Below are 22,979 nucleotides of genomic sequence, written 5' to 3'. Positions count from 1 at the left end.
CATAAAATATTAAGATTTAAACGATTTTAAAAATCAAATGTCTAGAGGTCTGGAATTTGAGATTACCATATTATTTATGTGAAGCGCTGAATAGTTTCAATAACCTATCCAGCAAAAATTTTATATGAAAGATTCAAGTTTGTTTCATAACATAAAATTTTTTAGTTAAATAATATTTTATTTTAATTGTTAATTTCTTGAAATTATGATCACATTTTTCTGTTAACGTTTTTCGCCATGTTTATTTTCAAAACAGCAAAAGGATTGGATTGATGGTAGATGGCAACGCAATACGTAGACGATTATCCAAGGGTGAGGTGCCTCGTGGAAGGATTTTATGGAAAACAGATCCATATTTAGGTGTTAGACACATGATAAATATCTGGAACACTTCACGTGGTTAGCCCATTAGTGAAGCGCGAAAAAAGACTAATAAATTTGAAAACAGTAATTGAAATTTAAACTGTTACTTTCAGTAAATGAAATAATAAATTTGTCGAAATTTTCAATGTTGATACTGTATTGTCTTTCTGTTTATATCGCCATTTAAATGATAAATTAATAATAATGTTCATGAACGTTTAATTACTACATTTATTTGTCTACAGAAATATTCCAAAGTGTACAGTGACGGCTAATATTATATAAATATAAATAATTTTAAATTTATATTTGTCATAAATAAATAATTGATTAATAAAAATTATGAGATGCTTCCGGAGAATCCGATATATTTTAAATCATTTTTTCTATAATAAGCTAACAAATAAGAATGTTTTTCTTAATATATTTTAAAATAAATGGATACGCTTTCTTGAATCTTGAATAATGCATTGAACGGAATGTGGAAAAAAGATAATATTCCATCATCCCTACTTTTAGGAGAAAAACAAAAACAAGAAAACTGATCACGTTTTATTGCAAAGATCAGTATTAAAACAAACGTAAAGTGTTACATTCCAAAATATCAAGGCAAAATGTTTGTTAATATAATAAATATTAATAATTAAATGTTATCCGTTTTCCACACATTATTTTGACAACTGGTAAAATTGGTTATAATAACAAATTTATGACCAAGATATTTATTGAGTCAAAAACAGCACAAATAGTAACTTACAAATAATCGTTTTTCATATATATAATATATAAAATAAGGACTATCGTTTCTCGTAACAAAATAAGTCATCATTGTCACTATTCTCTGTGCTAGCAGGCCATGTTGTTATAAAATGGCCTGTATTCTTCAGGCCTACTTACCAGATGAGTTTGGATACGTCTTGTAACTTTGTGGAGTTCATTGCAACTTTCAAAGTTGCAATGAACCCCAAAAAGATTCCACATGGTCTGAAAATAGAAAGCTCTACGTAACCGGGTATCTTTAGCCGGAAAATACCACTAATTAAATCATCAATGTATTTCGACACTCAGACATTTCATCTTGTAATAAATTCTTTCTTTCGTCTAGCTCATTTTTTCGTTTCCGTTAGCAAGTAACTCTTTATTCACTTTCTTTGGTTTCATTCTAGACCAATATACTCCCTTCTACCAAAACATTTCATAAAGTAGAAAAGAGATTAAAACTAAACTCATCGCCTATAATACAACAAAGTACGAACATCAAACAGATCCCAAATAAAATATATACTATTTTAATTTGAACAACGCAATGTAAACTACGTTACATCAACATAATCTCAACAAAACAATAGAACAATTATATAGTACGTGATTCAGCTCCTCCATACGTTAACCAACAATCATCGCCGTCATAAATGGTGAAAGGATGATTTTTAAAATGTAATCCTTCCACTCATCAAAAACTTTCGGGACGATTCTAAGAATGAATACAGACTGGAATTTTCCTTGTTATACCATCCGTAGATACGTTTGTATATACTACCCTAGTTTCCCTAGGCAAAATTTATTTTTGAGGCTTATTAAAAGAACGATGGATATAGAGGGTAGATTTATTTAGGTCTACAATAATATAAATATTTTAAATATCGAACAAGACAGTAAAACACACAAAAATGCAATAAAAATGCGTGCAATAGTTTTACAACGAATTGGAGAATTCAGTAAGTGTACAGAAATTCACCTACAAAACTGTTCTCCTTCTTTTAGTAGGCTGAATTCATCGATTATAGAAAAAAGTCCACTTTTTCTGGAATATCTCTTTCAATGAACAAGGTCAAAAATGAAGGAAGTCTTTCTTTATACATTAATGTTCGGAATTAGTACTTTGAAAAAGCTCGTTATATAGATAAAATAGATATCGGTGTAATTATAATTTTAATAATTACCAATTTGATGATTTAAATACTAAAATACTATCAAATTTTCGAGGTCCCTGAAAGCGCGAGGCAGTTGGCGACGTCTTTTTCGCCAATATGTAGGGAGGCACCTGTATATAAAAAATGGACAACATGTCTATTTCTGTTTCATTTGCTATATTTTTGTATTTGTTATCCCTTTTCCATTCATCCATTCAATTGACAAAACACTAATGATTATTTGATAATTAATTAAAATGCATATCTTTAAATATACAAGGTGTATACATGTATACTCCGAATTTACTTGTCACTAGGCTAAACCATAAATTATTATTCCCGGTTCTGTATTTTATTTATTAATGCATTTTTTAATAATATATGGATAATAAGGATCTATTTTAAGCTTACAAACAAATAAATTTTAGTTTTTAATATAGTACAGAAAAAAGTAACCTAAATTTACGAATGCGTGTACAGTACTGTAAATACAGTACATACTTGTAAATGTATATATTTTAATATTATTTTATGTGCTTTAAACGCTTTTCTAGTGATATTACGACTTCAATATTTGTGGCGGACAGACGTAAAGTCGAATAAAATGACTTAAACTTGATTTTTATTTTTCCATATACTTTTTGACAAACGACATATAATCGGGAACGATGTAACTCGAAACGATATACCTGTATATTAAATATTAACAATAGTTACTTTTATTCACTTTGCAGCATCATTGATACAATGATTACCCGTGGTTTAAAGTGAATGTACGTAAGTAATTAACAATTACAATATTTAATTGCATTAAATAAAAGATTAAAAATTCTGAGATCTCACCAATGATGGAGTGGATAAAACTATTGAACACTGCCCCTGGTTTTTGTCTCACCAACGGGCTTGTCACGTGGAGTTTTCCAATTTTTTTTCAAAGTCTAACATCTAAATAGGAGCCAGTTTCATTGTAGAAAATCCTCCTGGGAGACATCCCTCCTTCGCAGATTGCGCGCATTGCGTTGCCTTATTCCATAAAATCAAACCTAATTAACTAATTCTGAGGTCAAAATTTTTTCTTTATATTACATTTTTTCCCAACAAAAACAGATTTATTACAAAAAGATTCGATCACTTCATATATATATAATTTTTTTCACGTTATTAATCCCCCAATGGAATTCTAATTAGTAATGTAGATTATTTTCAGTTATTAATGCTAATAATTCCGTAATATTCCTACAAGAATAACTTATTATAAGAGAAAATTAAATATACTGTTATTGAACATGGTTAATTTACATATTAATTCTAATAATTCTTTATTGGTTAGTGACATTTCGAAATGATAAAAAAAGTATATATATGATCATAATTACATTTTTTATAATGATAAATTAAAAGTAAAACAAGAAATTAAATATTGCGAGGATATTTTATCCCTATTTTATCTTATTTTAACATCATGTTTATTGTAAAATAAAAGTAGGGGAGATTGGGGCAAGATCGGCATGTTAAGCTTTACTTAAATTTTGTGTAATAAATACTGCGGTAAACTGAAAAAAAAGCTTTGCATATTGTCTATTGGAATGTTTTCTTACTATAGAACTGGTTAAAATCAGTTTGGAAATAAAAATAATTAAAATAATTACAACTTTACAAGAAGAGAGAAATTGACGAAGTTGCCCCGGGTATAGGGGCAAGATCGGCAACTTCTCTCTTTTTGTAAAGTTGTAATTATTTTAATTATTTTTATTAAAGTTGCCCCTGGTATAGGGGCAACAGTAATGGGGCAAGATAGGCACGTATATAAAATTATGTTATTAACAATGTATAAGTTGGAATTCACTATTAAAACAAAGAAATACAAATCCAACACCCATTTAATATTATTACAACGAAATGCAAGTTCAAAGACATATATACATGAATAACAAATGCAAACATGTTTTCATTTATCATCTGTTTGATTTTTATCCTTTGCTTCTAATGTGGCTTTATGTTGCCGATCTTACCCCGCTAGTCATGATTTCGAAACATTAAGTACAACCCTGAGAACAGAATGCCAAGCCACGATCTGGCCACGTGAATAAGTTGAAGTTACATCCTTCTAACAGGAAAAGTAACTTTCGTTATCATGGAATTATAACAAAACCTGCCAATTCAATATAAATGGAAAAAAAATATTATATGGAATTGAACGAAAATGAAAATTTGCTTGATAATTCAACTACGCTTGTTGGAGAACAATAAAAACACTACACTCAACAAGCCACCAATAAAACTCAACTGCCTAACCTATAACCAAAGTCTCCTTTTAATTTGTTTTTAAAAAAAAGCGCTTGACAAACTTGCCCCGCATGCCGAAGTTGCCCCGATCTCCCCTATATTAACATTAATTCGACTTACAGCTATCAATCGCATTAACTTTAATCTTAAAAACCATTTTTTAAATTCACTTCAGATTACTGAATTTTCTCGAAGTAGGATCTAAAATTTTAAATCGGCACGATTGACTTTGCATTCGTAATATGGTCATTCGATTTTATGCTTAAAACGAAAGCTTTTTAAACAATTTTTTAAATAAAAAAACAAAACACTTTTTAGGCAAAAAAGTTTTTCCAGAGCTTGTTCTATATCAATGTTTTCAAACTTTTTGAAAAGACTCCTTTTTTTTGATAAAAAATCTTGAGTCCCTACACTGTATTCTAGAGAAAAGTGGCATTACCATTCACATCATATTAAGTACTGTAATTTAAACAAATCAGGAAAAAGGATGATCAAAATAAGTATAACTATAACTATATTCATTTCTATTGTCACTAAAAGGTAATCCAGCATACCATTGTCTACCATTTTTAAGTTTTTATTGTTAGACTGCAATACGAAGAATTGTAGACCTATAAATTCCCATTGTCATCCGTCTGTCCGCCTGTTTTTTCTTAATCTCGAGAACTGAGTTAGATGAAAGCCGAGACCAGATACGGAAAGCTTAGGGAAGGAGGCCTCGATCAACTATATACGAACTTCCGATACAAACCGTAAGTCACGTTATTTCAATTCAAAAATGTTCCGCTGGAAGGAGTTAGATAGATGACCGGTACGACTCTATTGCTAACAGGAAAACTATGATGTAAAGGTACAAGCCACTACCAATTTCAGATAGAGAGAGCATATTCATTCACGGCGTTCTCTTTACATAGGATTGCAGTTGATGGACAGCTCTCCACTCTTCACGGTTGTTGGCTTTTCCCAGACTTGAGCCAGTCCATGTTTGTTGTTATTCTGCCAAGTTAGCCTAAATCTTCTCTTTCTCCATCTGCCTTCCACCATGCCTTGAACTGCAATTTTCATCAGTTTCCTCGAGGATTCTCTTATTATATGCCCAGCATATGCTGTTTTTCTTCTCTGGGTGCTGACCATCAGGTTTTTTTCCATTCCAAATCTACTTATAAACTTCCCCATTGGTTATTCTATTTATTCAACTAATTCTTTCCATTCTTCCAATATACCACATCTCAAAGGAATTTATCCTATTAATTGCCTCTTGGTTTATTGTCCATGTCTCGCATCCGTATGTCGCTATACTCCAAATCATTCTTTTAAGTATTTTTAGTTTCAATTTTTTGCATACATTTCTATTTCTTAATACTGAGGATATTTGTGCGAAAGCAGCTTTAGCCGTTTTTATTTTCTTTTTAATTTCATAATCACATCTGTTATCTTTAGTTATCCAACTTCCTAGGTTCTCAAACATTTTTGCCTTTTCTATTTTCTTTCCATTCAACATAATTTTTAGATCTTTGTCTTCTTCTCTTGATTATCATAATTTTTGTTTTGTTCACATTTATTTTCATTTGGTATTTTGCTTTTCCCACTTCTTTCAATCTATTTAGAATTTTCTGTAACCCTTCTTCGGTGTTACATAGCAAAGCGATGTTGTCAGCATACCTAATCTTATTGATAAGATGTCCATTAATTTTTACATCTTCGACACCTTCGAGAGCATATATTTTAAATTAAATACATTAAAAATATGATTAAAGATTGCAGCCCGGCATTGTGACGGTCACAATAAATAATTGCTCGTTCTATAAGACATTTTACATTAGTTCACAACGTCAGAATTCTATATATTTATTATTTGACTACTTTTACTTTGAAAAAAATTTTTTCGTAACTGATAATTAATCGATCAATAAAATCAATTCTACGTTACGGATATAAGACACTATTGAACATTTTATTGAACAGAATAAAAACATTTTATTAGATGTCTATGAAATCCAAACAACAAACAAAATTAAATATTCAATTTTCGTAATTGATAAAAGTACTCGAACGAGATAACGTTTTTAAAAATATTTTTATTCTATATAAAAATAAAATTCAAAGACTGAGGAAGATTTGTCAATTGTGTTTCTTGAGTGTTATTTCTACAATGTTTAATTTAAAATTAATCCAGTTAATACTACTAATGTCCGGAATTGAACCGAATCCAGGCCCTCTTCAGAAAACGCCACCCAAAAGAGGAAGACCTCCAACAAACCGAACAGCTCAATCGTCATTCAACACTAAACCAGCTGAAGGTGAAATCAACTTAATTACCGAATATACTCAACAAAGAAGAGCAGAACCAACTATCCAGGTTAGTGAAAATTCTACTTTGAATCCTTCAACCGCAATTTCAAACATGGAAATATCGGACACTTCAACCTCACTTCTATGGACGAAGATAGTTGATCTGATAACGACTAGTAATGAAAAAATAGAAAGTCAATTTGCTTTAATTCACAAAGAAATTACCACCATTCATAATGAAATCAGTGACTTTACTGGACAAATTCAAACTATTAAAGATAGAANTTTACTCGTCATAAAACGATAAATAGTTTGTCAAATTTTTATTCATAAAAATGCAGTTTCAACTGCTTTTTATTTTATAAAATCCGTCTTCTTGCGCCACCAGAGGGCCTTTTAAACAATAGGTAGTCTGTTAGCGTTGGTCAGTAGTAGTCCTAATGCAATACGAACGTTTGTTTCTTGAAAATTTGATCACGATTTAAATACAGTATTTACTTTTAATATTACCGTTATGCCATCGAAAAGAAAACGTGTTGTATTATCATTAAGACAAATTAAAGTATTTGTTTTGATTATCCGGATTTTTCCTTATCCGGACTACTTTCATCCCCAATTAGTCCGGATAATCGAGGTTCTACTGTATTCAACTTCTGCGAAGTACTGTGTGTTAATCAGTTCAATTTAACTTATTTTGAATGTCTGATGATCAGTTAACACGAAGATCAGTTAAATTAAACGATGAACAGGGAATGAAATTTAGACTAAAATATCCATGAAAAATTGCATATTTTAATCGGATTTGAACTTGGATCTTCCATGTCAACATATCTATTTTTAATATAATTTTATTAAAAGTTTTATTATTATTAAAGTAATTGTTTTAGAAGTTAAAATCGTTAAAAATGGATTCATCTAATTACAAAGTAATAAAATATGAAAAATTAAGCCACAATGAAAACTAAAGTATTAAAATGCTTACGATTCGAATTTTAAATGTAAGTTATTATACTTATATATAAAAACGCTTATAAATCTATCAGTGGCCGCGTGAATAAAATCACCGAACTTTTATGGTCGCGAGTTCGCTTCTCACCAACAAGCTGGCCACGTGACGTTAGTTTATCGGGTTTTCTTCGTTTGTAACCCCCCCTAAATAGGGACCAGTTTCCCTTAAAAAGTCCTCCCGGGAGGCGCCTTCTCTTGGCAGATCACCCACCAAACCAAAAAACGCTTAAGATATCGTAATTCCGATATCTCTAACCCAGGGATATCGTTATTTTCCCCATCATTCAAATATCGATATTGATACAAAGATATAGCGGTTTCTCGATATTGATTGAAAAAACAATGGTTTATGATTTATTCACATAAAACCGACAACAATAAATCATTAAAATTACTGAATTTGCAATTGAGAGATTGTTATATAGAAGAAAAATGTAAAGGAAATCTGAAAATATAAAATTCAGATCTGGTTTATTAGACATTTTGTTACACGAAAAAAAAAAACACATGTACAGTACAATAAATATATTTCATATTAATGAATTATATCAAAGATTGTTGCATTATAAAGATCTAAAACTATTTTTCTGTTCGTTTTATAACAACAGGTTACAAATCTCAGGAAAGCAATTTTTAAATTGTGCAATAAATATAATATAGGTATATAAAAGTTTTATCAACTTACTTTAATAATTACTTAAAATGAACTAAAGTAAACAAACTGAAGTACAATATAAAAATGTTACAAACTTGAAAAATAATGATAAAAATACTAAAATATTAACATATTTTGAAGAAATAATGAAGTCCGTGTTATAAATAAATAAAAATCTCAGGAATAGCTAACTCATCTTTCTGGATCCGTTACTGATCTCAGCCATAGAACATAAAATATAAATCTCAGTCTTCTTTCATTAATCAAAATTGCATCCAATCTAAAATGATTGCAATGTTAAAAGGCCATGTTTCTTAAAAAGCTTTATTTCGACAGATAGTATATAAGTATAAACATTCCTAAACTCTGCAGTATTAATAGGCCTATGTATATTTTCTTGTTTTAATAGTAATTACGAGAATATTTATTATTACAATAAGTTTGGTTTAAAACGTGAATTCGAGTAATTACTCGAATTCTATTTTACTTCATTGCACAATTTTTTTTTTTTACAAAAATTAGGTGTTTTTTTGGCTTCAGGTTTAACAAATTACAAAGACCATAATACTAATATTAAGATTTTGGCCGATATTGTGATCACTAAATTCATTATTTGATAAAAGTTTTTATAAAAAATATATTTTTAATACAAAATGTCTTGTCTTCATAAGTCCGTTGTTTTAGAAAAAATGTTCACTTAGATAAGAAATTTTTTAATTAATTTATTCCAATCCTGTTAATTAATGACTAAGAATATACGAGTTACTAATTGCTTCGAATTAGAAGCAATTAGCAATAATTACGTCTATTTCCGATTTATTGTAGAAAAGAAATTTTTTTTAAAGTGGTAAAAATTATTACACTCTATGGGAGAAGATTTCATATAAACTATAAATTTAATTCAGTGCTGAAATTTAGATGATATCAACAAGCATTACAATGATATAAATTTATATATTATTGTGCTTATTTAATTTATTTGAAATTTCGAAAAATTTATTTTATTTATAAATTTGTACATTTTTGTACATCAGTGTAAATTTTAAAAATTGTAAAGGATATGAACAACTTCGCATCTATATTAGGAATGCACCGATAAGCAAAATTGGTGATTACCGATTAATCGGTCAAGCATTATCGGCCTATTAGTGTTAATAATTTATTGTGTTAACAGTTAAATAATATTATGATTATCATCGCTTGAAATTTTGTATTGTTAATAAAAATATAAAATTTCATACGATAAAAATAATTTTATAACAATTTGTTATAAAATAATTTTTAATATAAAGCTATTTTTTCCTTTTTCAAATTCATGTATTAAATTAAAATAATAAAATTATTATTTTGAAAAACTTTTTAATTTTAATTATTAGCCAAATCCAAATCTTTCGTGGCTTCCAGTATTGCTTGGAAATTTTTTAAGAAAGATAAAAACGAGACGTTTTTTAAGTGCAATTTATGCCAGGCTTTTAAATCGAGAGGTGGAAAAATGCTGAAACTTTTACCACAACAGAAATGATAAATCATTTCAAAAGATATCATCATGAAAATTTTTTAAAAGAAACTGAAAAAATTAAAAGAGAAAGTTTCGAAACCAAAGAAGTTGGATGTTCATCAATAAGAACGGAAACTCATATCCAAAGACAAACTGCTTTAACTCAATTAATAAAGAAGAAAGAATTGTGGGATATAAATGATCAACGATCCAAATAAGTTCATTATTTGATTAGAGAAATGATAAGTGTAGATATACTCTGTTATGTCTTATTTAGGATTTCAAAGATTACTAAAAATAATGTTCTTAATTACAATATTCCTAGCAAAAGATATTTTTTCTGAAAATATCATCCCTGGTAGATTTCAAAAAGTTCAGTCAAAAATTCAGAAAGCTATCGATGATGCAAAATATATTTCTTTAACCGCTGACTTTTGAACAGCAACTATAAACCATACAGCTATACAAATCAGTGAACAGATAATGTTCTTGAACAGTATAAGTTGACAAATGATAAGATGTTCTTAGTATTGAGACATTCTGGAGCAAATATGGTAGCTAGAATCAGGAATTGCAATTTAGAGGCATTATCATGCTTTATACATACACTGCAGCTGACACTGAACGAGTGAATATTTTCTGAACAAGATAACTATAATCACAGTTAATAGAAATATTGTCACACATTTTAATCATTCTGCTGTAGCTGTAAGCAAATTAAAAGATTTGCAAGACAAGTTAGGTTTGCAGAAACACAAATTAATTCAAGATGTTCTACTCGCTAGAATTCTACATACTACACGTTGCAAAGAAACTTGGAACAGCAAAAAGCCCTTGTCAAAATTCCTACGTTGAGCCCATATCAATGCTTGTAAAAATTGTTTTAATTTTAAAGCCATTCGAAGAAATTACTGTGGAAGCCAGCAAACGAGAAACCACATCCTCTTCAATAATTCCCACAATACAAACGCTGAATTTATCTTAATCAATAGCAAAGAGCAATAGTTCCTTTAGTGGCATTAATATCACATTATAAAACCAAAAAATTCAATAAAGAAAAGACTTTCAGCATGCATAGAAAACAAGTGTTTATGCTTGTCATCTTTATTAGATTCAAGTTTCAAAATGAAATTTCAAAAAGAGAATTGGTAGACGAAATAAAAAGATGGACAATTAATAGCTTAGATGTTGATAATACAAAATCTCAAGAAGAATTAAATTCTGAAGCTTCTACTTCTGGAGATGATCAAGATGGAAGAGAATCTCTAAGTTTTTCTAATTTATTTGATGAATTAGCTTCTGGTAAACGAAAGAATGAAGAAGAGTTGTTGTTTTCAAAAGAAAGAAAAAACGTAACGAACGAACAAACATTTCGATCAAGAATTAAAAAAATATTTACATTTACCACGTATACGAAGACATAGTGACCCTTTTTTGTGGTGGGGAAGTTCAAAAGAACTTTTTCCTAATTTGAGCAAAATAGCTATGAAATATCTAAGTGTCTCAGATATTCCATTGAAAGTGAAAGAATTTTCAGCACTGGAGGTAACATTTGTGAGTCGTTTCCACAGCAATTACATCTGTGGGTAAATCAGACCCAGAATAGCAAACGATGCCTATATGCCTTTATGTCCGATGGATCTAGGCGAAATGAAATCCTACAAGGTTCTAAAAGTTGCTTTAAATTGCACTCTTATTCTACAAGAAATTGTCCTCTTGCTATGATATAATGATATTCTAATAACTTATTATCAGCATCATTACGTCTGTAGTAATAAAATATCATTCAATTCCAATACTTTTTTGGTGCATAACATTTTTTTTTTCTTTTTTTTTGGTGGATGAGTGTACTTATTTAAAATTTAAAATGTTTCAATGGAAATTGTATCAGATTATAAACACTCGCGACAGGAAACAGTAATTAAAAAATATTTTATTGTTATCTTTCAAGCTTTTCTGATATGAAAAAAATTAAAACATTCATTAAATAAGAACCATTATATTAAATAGTTTTATTTCATTAAGTTAACTTTTTCTCAGCTTTCGCCAAACTATATTCTATTTATCGAATATTTAGAAATTTCTTATGATTGATTTTTAAAATAAATTGTTGATTCTTTCACAGATCAATATTTAAACTATAATAAATTATTATATTTTTATTTGAAATTCAAGTAAATCATAATATTGATTTATTTTGTACATAATACATAATTGAATTTAATTGAATTAAACATTTTCTTTATATATTTATATTTTGTATTATCTTGTAACAAGGAAGTGTTTCCGATTGTTTAATTCATTTTCTTAAGATTTATATTATATATATATATACGTATATATATAGGTCTGTAGCCTGTATATCATTTTTAATTTAAGGTTATAAAATACAGTTTTAATAACTAATGAGCAATTTAAAATCTAAATTGGAAAAAATCAGGGAAAAATTATATAAGTTTATTTATTTATACATAAGAAAATGAGGAAGTATAGAGATTTTTATATAAATAAATTATTAAGAATAATAAGTAAGATTAATATGTAAATGAAATAATAATAATGTTTAGTGCAACTGATAGAGAAAACAGTATGAATTCTTATGATTCAGGCAGTATTAATATCATATTTCAGTATGAATATTATAAGATATAGTCATGCAAAAATGAAAATGGTATGAAATATAAATAAAAGAAATATTATTTCACGACATAAGGATAAGTGTAGAAAAATTGTTTTAATATAAGCTTATGTGCTATAACATGCAAAACTAGTATAAAATAAAAACTCATTTTTAAGTGAAGTAATTTTTTGTTAGAATTAAAAAATGAATTCTAGGAAGATTTATAAATATCCTGTTTAGTATTGAAAGGGAGTTTTTCTTAACAATGTTTTTGTACTAATGAAACATTAAATTCATTTTTTAAAGAAAGTAATTTATATAATAAGCAATAATGTGTAAAATAGTAGATAGGCACGTGTTCGCCTTAAAGGTATAAAAATAATTTTATAAAATTTAGAAATTTTCCAGTAAATAAAAGAGTTACGCTATTTATTTTTTCCTCTTGTTTTTAATTATATGGTTTCTTTAGCTTGAATTTTTACCTAGCANTTTTTTTTTTTTTTTTGAAAATGTTGCCTAAATAATTTCTATAAACATAAAAATTACTTACATTCTCCCTTTTTTGCACTGTACGGGTGCAAAATCCCCAAAGTTATCGCATTGAGGTCTTGGAGGTGCTGTCGTTAATTCAATATTTTCATACTTTTTATCATATTCTCTTTGGTTTTTAGCACAATTCTCATTTACTAAAATGAATAAAATTTTAAAAATATATCTAATCAATTTTATTGTTCAATATAACTTGATTAATTTATTTTTTCCTTGTTATAATATATTAAAATACTCAATGAATTTTATTATTATTAAATACAAAACTATAAAACTACCATTAACAACTATTAAACATTACTTAATAAAACTATTTAAACGTCTTTAAAAATATATTAATCATTTAAAAAATATATATAAATGTATTTGTTTCGTTAAGAAACATATTTACAAGGAACGCATGTTCTATTTTCACATCTCAGTCCAGGACCGCATTCTTCTAATGGAATTTTAGCAAATACTTTCGTGTCGCACTTAGCTCCCACTTCTAAGAAAAATAAAAACGTCTACAAAAATATAAAGGATAGTTTTGTAATACTATATTTTCAATAACTTACTGAGAGGTCTGATACATATATGACAACAACCGCATTTTGTTGCATTCTTCACGATTCGTCCTCCTAGGCAATCGTCCTGAGAGCATTGTACATTATTACATTAAAGATTTTTTATATGAAAAGTTTCTACATTTCAAATTATTTACAGCCAATCTTAAAAAAATGATTGGGCATACAAACAAATAACACCTCTCATTTATTTAATAAACAATTTACGATAATTATATTTATCAATTTTCAAATGCAACTGTATTAAATTTATAGAAATTAAACTTTATGTGATTTAATAATCGAATTTAAAAGTCGATAAAAAATCAAAAATAGTATATTCTTAATTTCTCTTTTTATACAAGTTAATAGTCAAATTGAAAAAGTATTGATTTATTATGATTAATATTCATAATTATTAATGACTTACTACAATGCATTTGATCCTTTTGCCAGTATGGAGCCATTCCAAATATTCTATTGCCATTTTTATCTACACAATAACATCTGTAATAAAAAACATATTTATGAAATTATTTTTTGTGTGTGATTTTTTCAACAGAAATAAATATTTTATTCTATAAGATAAAAATTTATTGTAGTAAATTATGTAAGAATAAATGGGACATATAGGTCAATAAATATACTGTTATTTCTTATGATAAATAATAAATCAACCATAATTCAAATTTTAGAGATGATTAAGAAATAATATAATTTTTATTACTATTAATCAATAATGGTAATAAATTTATTAATTCATTTCTATTAATCAAAAAATATATTAAGAAATTCGAATAATCTGTAGATATCACGTAAGAAACAATAAAATTTCTGCTTTAAAAATGAAATAAATAAATCTAATTTTGATATAAAAAGAAACAAATGAAACAGAAAGAAAGAGCTGATTTGTTTGTATAAAATAATAGTTTCAATATTAAAAAAAAAAAAAAAAAAACATATTGGAATTTGCTATTTAATATTTGAGAAAAGTCCATTCACAAGTACTCCTTGGAATTTTGATGGTGGAACTGTATAGAAATGTTCTATACCTACGTTTGATCATCTCCCAAAATTGGTTTCAGGATTTGGAAATAAATAAAGTGTTGGAAATGAAATTAAATTAAGAAATTGATATTGAAATTTTATTATTATTTGTTGAGTTAATAACAGAACTTAAAGTTCTTTCTTATAAATGAAACAAATTCAAGTTTTTTTTACTTTTAAAGACTATGTTTGTTTGGATTATGTATGTTGGCCTTCAAGGCCTTATGTAACCTATTGTGATTTTTAGTGCAGCTACTATTATCACATATACAAGAAATAGGTTTGAAAATCTCCATATTGAAATATATTTCATTTTTTTTTAAATCTAATTTTTCTGTGCTTCCATCTCTTTGATAAAACCTCAACATAATTTATCAATATTAGAATAATAACACATTTTCTTAGAGCATTGATCATGAAAATGTCTTGTCCATATATAATACATGCTTTCTTTATTCTAACAATATCAATACAATGCAAAAGAAAGATAGTGTCTTTGACAATTCAACACATGACTTCTATGATTTGATATGACAAACAGTTATCATAATTGGCACTGATATTTAAAGCAATGTGAAAATAGAAGTAAAGTAACCTAATTTAAATGCTGTAATTGTTTGGTTTCATTATAAAATATTGACTTTGAGTTGTTTATACATGTGAAAATAGCATTATAAAAGTAGAATTTAAACTGACTGGTTTTTTTTTCTTATAGGAATCCAACATGGAATTAGATAATGCTGCAAAATTTGAGGTAATGACTTTCAGTCCCCCTGCACCATTACCGAAAGAAGAAGAAGTAATTGAAACTCCAACCATTTTGTTGACTTATTTTGGAACTGCAATTCATATTTGTTTTGATAAAGTGAAAATTGGGACTACTAAAATACGACAGGCAGTAATTAAAAATCCCAATGATACAAGTTTGGAAGTTATGGTGAAGAAATTTCCGTACTCTAAAGGGTTTTCTATTAATGTCCAAAAATTCATCTTGGAACAAGATAAGGAGACTTGTTTAGATATAACTTGGGCTCCTATCGAAGAAGGATGTTTTCGAGAGATTGTCTTATTGCAAGCTAATAACGGTTGTCAAAAACAGATTATATTATTAGGCACGGCCGTTACTCCAAAGAAGAAAAAGGTAAGTAATTACGTTTATTTTACATGTTTCAATTATTGTAATTGATTATATCAAAATTTCATACAGAATTGCCATTTTTAATTACAGAAACAAGTAAATGCTAGAAAACTATCTGTAAATTATAAAATACAACATTATAAACTACTTAATACAGAAATAAAAGTAGTTAAAACAAATAAGAGAGACCAAACAACTGTTGGAGATAAGATTTCTAATGTGAAAGATTTCTTTTTAAATTCAGAAAATTGTGAAAATGATTCCAATGGAATAAATGTAGATGATTTTTCGGGGAAAACGTTTGCTCGTCAGGATGCCAAACATCCTCTTCCATCTACTCCTCTCAGGCGTCAGACTTACATTTTAGGAAATAGCTCTCCAGAAAAAAACTCTGAAGTGAACATTAATATCTGTGAAGATAAAACAGATGTAACAGAGAAGATGTCTTCAAAAATATCTTCTAATACAAATACTACTCATAGGAAAAAGTATCATAAGAGAACTGGATTAAAACAAAAGTATAAGCTTTCACCTCTGCAAAGAAATTTTTATACAAAAACTACTTCAAAAACACCAGAGTCAAGACGTGAAACTTTTACAAAACAATCATTATCACAACTGGAAGATAGTTTAGAGTTTGAACCAAATGAGCTGTTAGATGATTCTTTCAATATGCTAACAAAATCAAATACAAAACATAATGTTGAAGGATACAATAATTTTGTGCCAAATAATTTAATGGATAAGTTTATATTAAATGAACAGAATTCTGGAAAAGTAAATTTCTTTACTAATAAAAATTTTGTAGAAGGTATTTACAAGGAAGGAATGAATGTAATTTCTGAAGTGGATGTAGACAATGCAAACAATCTCTATANCATCAATAAGAACGGAAACTCATATCCAAAGACAAACTGCTTTAACTCAATTAATAAAGAAGAAAGAATTGTGGGATATAAATGATCAACGATCCAAATAAGTTCATTATTTGATTAGAGAAATGATAAGTGTAGATATACTCTGTTATGTCTTATTTAGGATTTCAAAGATTACTAAAAAAAATGTTCTTAATTACAATATTCCTAGCAAAAGATATTTTTTCTGAAAATATCATCCCTGGTAGATTTCAAAAAGTTCAGTCAAAAATTCAGAAAGCTATCGATGATGCAAAATATATTTCTTTAACCGCTGACTTTTGAACAGCAACTATAAACCATACAGCTATACAAATCAGTGAACAGATAATGTTCTTGAACAGTATAAGTTGACAAATGATAAGATGTTCTTAGTATTGAGACATTCTGGAGCAAATATGGTAGCTAGAATCAGGAATTGCAATTTAGAGGCATTATCATGCTTTATACATACACTGCAGCTGACACTAAACGAGTGAATATTTTCTGAACAAGATAACTATAATCACAGTTAATAGAAATATTGTCACACATTTTAATCATTCTGCTGTAGCTGTAAGCAAATTAAAAGATTTGCAAGACAAGTTAGGTTTGCAGAAACACAAATTAATTCAAGATGTTCTACTCGCTAGAATTCTACATACTACACGTTGCAAAGAAACTTGGAACAGCAAAAAGCCCTTGTCAAAATTCCTACGTTGAGCCCATATCAATGCTTGTAAAAATTGTTTTAATTTTAAAGCCATTCGAAGAAATTACTGTGGAAGCCAGCAAACGAGAAACCACATCCTCTTCAATAATTCCCACAATACAAACGCTGAATTTATCTTAATCAATAGCAAAGAGCAATAGTTCCTTTAGTGGCATTAATATCACATTATAAAACCAAAAAATTCAATAAAGAAAAGACTTTCAGCATGCATAGAAAACAAGTGTTTATGCTTGTCATCTTTATTAGATTCAAGTTTCAAAATGAAATTTCAAAAAGAGAATTGGTAGACGAAATAAAAAGATGGACAATTAATAGCTTAGATGTTGATAATACAAAATCTCAAGAAGAATTAAATTCTGAAGCTTCTACTTCTGGAGATGATCAAGATGGAAGAGAATCTCTAAGTTTTTCTAATTTATTTGATGAATTAGCTTCTGGTAAACGAAAGAATGAAGAAGAGTTGTTGTTTTCAAAAGAAAGAAAAAACGTAACGAACGAACAAACATTTCGATCAAGAATTAAAAAAATATTTACATTTACCACGTATACGAAGACATAGTGACCCTTTTTTGTGGTGGGGAAGTTCAAAAGAACTTTTTCCTAATTTGAGCAAAATAGCTATGAAATATCTAAGTGTCTCAGATATTCCATTGAAAGTGAAAGAATTTTCAGCACTGGAGGTAACATTTGTGAGTCGTTTCCACAGCAATTACATCTGTGGGTAAATCAGACCCAGAATAGCAAACGATGCCTATATGCCTTTATGTCCGATGGATCTAGGCGAAATGAAATCCTACAAGGTTCTAAAAGTTGCTTTAAATTGCACTCTTATTCTACAAGAAATTGTCCTCTTGCTATGATATAATGATATTCTAATAACTTATTATCAGCATCATTACGTCTGTAGTAATAAAATATCATTCAATTCCAATACTTTTTTGGTGCATAACATTTTTTTTTCTTTTTTTTTTTGGTGGATGAGTGTACTTATTTAAAATTTAAAATGTTTCAATGGAAATTGTATCAGATTATAAACACTCGCGACAGGAAACAGTAATTAAAAAATATTTTATTGTTATCTTTCAAGCTTTTCTGATATGAAAAAAATTAAAACATTCATTAAATAAGAACCATTATATTAAATAGTTTTATTTCATTAAGTTAACTTTTTCTCAGCTTTCGCCAAACTATATTCTATTTATCGAATATTTAGAAATTTCTTATGATTGATTTTTAAAATAAATTGTTGATTCTTTCACAGATCAATATTTAAACTATAATAAATTATTATATTTTTATTTGAAATTCAAGTAAATCATAATATTGATTTATTTTGTACATAATACATAATTGAATTTAATTGAATTAAACATTTTCTTTATATATTTATATTTTGTATTATCTTGTAACAAGGAAGTGTTTCCGATTGTTTAATTCATTTTCTTAAGATTTATATTATATATATATATACGTATATATATAGGTCTGTAGCCTGTATATCATTTTTAATTTAAGGTTATAAAATACAGTTTTAATAACTAATGAGCAATTTAAAATCTAAATTGGAAAAAATCAGGGAAAAATTATATAAGTTTATTTATTTATACATAAGAAAATGAGGAAGTATAGAGATTTTTATATAAATAAATTATTAAGAATAATAAGTAAGATTAATATGTAAATGAAATAATAATAATGTTTAGTGCAACTGATAGAGAAAACAGTATGAATTCTTATGATTCAGGCAGTATTAATATCATATTTCAGTATGAATATTATAAGATATAGTCATGCAAAAATGAAAATGGTATGAAATATAAATAAAAGAAATATTATTTCACGACATAAGGATAAGTGTAGAAAAATTGTTTTAATATAAGCTTATGTGCTATAACATGCAAAACTAGTATAAAATAAAAACTCATTTTTAAGTGAAGTAATTTTTTGTTAGAATTAAAAAATGAATTCTAGGAAGATTTATAAATATCCTGTTTAGTATTGAAAGGGAGTTTTTCTTAACAATGTTTTTGTACTAATGAAACATTAAATTCATTTTTTAAAGAAAGTAATTTATATAATAAGCAATAATGTGTAAAATAGTAGATAGGCACGTGTTCGCCTTAAAGGTATAAAAATAATTTTATAAAATTTAGAAATTTTCCAGTAAATAAAAGAGTTACGCTATTTATTTTTTCCTCTTGTTTTTAATTATATGGTTTCTTTAGCTTGAATTTTTACCTAGCATAATTATATTCGATATTTTTCTTACTGTTCTTTTGAGATTGTTTTAATTATTAATTTTTAAGAGTATTTATATTTAAATTATATTTTACATTTTCAGAATTATAAAAATTTTCAGAAGAAACGTTTTGATAAATATTGAAAATTGTTTTATATCTATAAATAATGTTTGAATAAAAGTTGTTTTCAATATAATCACCATTTTAAATTTATTTTGAGAAATATTAAAAGGTATATTAATTAAAAATTTTGAATCTTGGTATTTTAAATCTATAGTTTAAATCTATTTTAAATTAATTAGCAATTACGATTTACTAATTATAAAAATTATCGTATTAATCGAAGATTTCAAGTTTTCTTTTTAATGTTTCTTTAAAGTATAAGAGTATATATATTTATATAAAAAATTAAAATTAATTATTACAATATTAATTTTTCAATATGACAAATAAAATTTATGTAATAACTATTATAAAAACTTTTAATAATAGTATTAATTTCTATTGTGTAATTATATTTAAATAAGACTTTTGTTTATTAAACTTCTTTACAGAAGACTTGTTTGTATAAGATGATGATATGAATTTATATATCAAAAAATTCAAATCCTAATCTGCCAATATACATTTTTCTCAAAAATAAATTAATTGCTTAAAATCATATTATATTAATCTAATTTTTATGCTAAATTTCTTTGTTATTTTTGGTATAGAAATGTCACAAAATCTCTGTAGCTTAAAGAATTAGACATATTTCATAATAATTTATAAAAAGAGAAAGATTTCCGATTACCTTCTATTCCATGAAAATTTTTGATGAATTATCCAATCGAATATAAAAATAGAGATATTTTTATAAGGATATTATTAGAAATATTATTAGAAATTAAGGCAACTGGAAATAGAAAATTTTATCAATATCTTTTGGAATCAATAAAAATTATTATTTGTTACTAAAATGCATTAAAGATTTTTTATATGAAAAGTTTCTACATTTCAAATTATTTACAGCCAATCTTAAAAAAATGATTGGGCATACAAACAAATAACACCTCTCATTTATTTAATAAACAATTTACGATAATTATATTTATCAATTTTCAAATGCAACTGTATTAAATTTATAGAAATTAAACTTTATGTGATTTAATAATCGAATTTAAAAGTCGATAAAAAATCAAAAATAGTATATTCTTAATTTCTCTTTTTATACAAGTTAATAGTCAAATTGAAAAAGTATTGATTTATTATGATTAATATTCATAATTATTAATGACTTACTACAATGCATTTGATCCTTTTGCCAGTATGGAGCCATTCCAAATATTCTATTGCCATTTTTATCTACACAATAACATCTGTAATAAAAAACATATTTATGAAATTATTTTTTGTGTGTGATTTTTTCAACAGAAATAAATATTTTATTCTATAAGATAAAAATTTATTGTAGTAAATTATGTAAGAATAAATGGGACATATAGGTCAATAAATATACTGTTATTTCTTATGATAAATAATAAATCAACCATAATTCAAATTTTAGAGATGATTAAGAAATAATATAATTTTTATTACTATTAATCAATAATGGTAATAAATTTATTAATTCATTTCTATTAATCAAAAAATATATTAAGAAATTCGAATAATCTGTAGATATCACGTAAGAAACAATAAAATTTCTGCTTTAAAAATGAAATAAATAAATCTAATTTTGATATAAAAAGAAACAAATGAAACAGAAAGAAAGAGCTGATTTGTTTGTATAAAATAATAGTTTCAATATTAAAAAAAAAAAAAAAAAACTTACAAGTGTTTGATGACCTGAAGAGAATGAACTCTTACAGATTCTCGTGCATAGTATTTAGAGGGAAGGGACTAACAGAAAATTCAAAGAAAACTTGAATTCAGTGTTCAGAAAAATATTCAGAATTTCAATTCTATGAAAGCATGAGTGATTTGACAATTGATATAAAAGAAAAAAAAACAAGTTTGGCTGACCTGAAAAGATTCAATCTATCTCAAAGATGAAGGAAGTTGAAAAACATGGAATATATGCTATTGAATAGATCTCTATTTTCATTTATTTGCTGTTATTAAAAATCTGACAATTTAATAATCATAAATTTTAAGAAGTTATTTATTATCCTTGGGAAAATTTCGTATATCTGGCATTAAACTTTTATAAAAGTTTTTTTTAAGCATTTAATTAATTCCGACCGTGTTAAAAATGTAGATTAAATTAAGCAAAAATTAAACTTAAATAATAGATAAGTTTAATATTACTTTAAAATAGCATAAATGACAATTTTCTATGTACATTTTTATCCAATTTACAGTAAATAAAATTAATTTTTAAATATTTTAGTGATGAAGAGAAATTTTAAAAGGAATTAAAATTTCTGTATAATTAAATTTAATTGAATTTAATAATACAATTACTCATAATCTACAAAATAAACAGTAAAGTGAGCTTCAGAATGACATGTACTATAAATATCAGTTTGCTTTTAATTTGAAATTTTAGAAATTAATCTATTCATTTCTAAAGTTAATTTAACAAAAATCAACACACTAAGAAATTAAATTTACAAACTACTTTTAATATTTTCACTTTTTTTTAATAAATTAATAATAATAATTAATGCAGTGGATATGATATATAAATATTTCATTTTATTAATTTTCAAACGTTTTTGAAACATATTTATTATTTTAATTGAAGAAAATCATACAAAATCCTTCCTTTGTAAACAGGAAATACAGGAAACATTTTAAAATTTTTCTAATATAGTTTCTATAATAATAATAATAATAATATACCTTGACTCTTGTCCGGCATAGTACACAGCCACCGGTGTGTACCGAGTATAACCCACTAAACCCAACATAATAATAATAAACAGACCAGACATCACACTCATTGACAAACACAATAAAACCACATACATTATAGACATAGCCATTCCAAACACTCACAATGTACAAAACACATGCACAGAAAAAATTAGCAAGTACACAGAACTCGTCCAGGAAATAAGGCATCTGTGGAGGATGGATAGGGTGCTTATTGTACCTGTCGTTCTCTCCTGTACAGGTGTGATACCACACACACTACACAAAAGCCTGGTAACATTACAATTGAATAGAAATACATACATCACACTACAGAAGGCCACTATATTGAATACATGCC

The 22,979-nt window shown here is 26.7% G+C and overlaps 1 protein-coding gene across 2 annotated transcripts in view; it reads right to left on the bottom strand.

Annotated features, from left to right (window-relative positions):
• The window catches only part of LOC111626615 (thyroglobulin-like), a 38,628-nt gene that overhangs the window by 14,279 nt on the left and 1,370 nt on the right, over positions 1 to 22,979 (bottom strand). Inside the window, exon 4 of one of the 2 annotated variants that reach the window (XM_023370057.1) lies at positions 21,062 to 21,138. In XM_023370057.1, the coding sequence (XP_023225825.1) occupies positions 21,062 to 21,138 (77 nt within the window). Of the gene's footprint in view, positions 1 to 14,159; positions 14,237 to 21,061; positions 21,139 to 22,979 lie in introns of both variants that reach the window. The other variant, XM_023370058.1, reaches the window with a different exon arrangement.

This window comes from Centruroides sculpturatus, unplaced genomic scaffold, assembly GCF_000671375.1.
Source record: "Centruroides sculpturatus isolate CEXI.00-Female unplaced genomic scaffold, Cexi_2.0 scaffold362, whole genome shotgun sequence".
Classification (NCBI taxonomy): Eukaryota; Metazoa; Arthropoda; class Arachnida; order Scorpiones; family Buthidae; genus Centruroides; species Centruroides sculpturatus.
The sequence above is the reverse complement of the archived record's forward strand: the minus strand, read 5'-3'. Positions and strand labels throughout refer to the sequence as shown.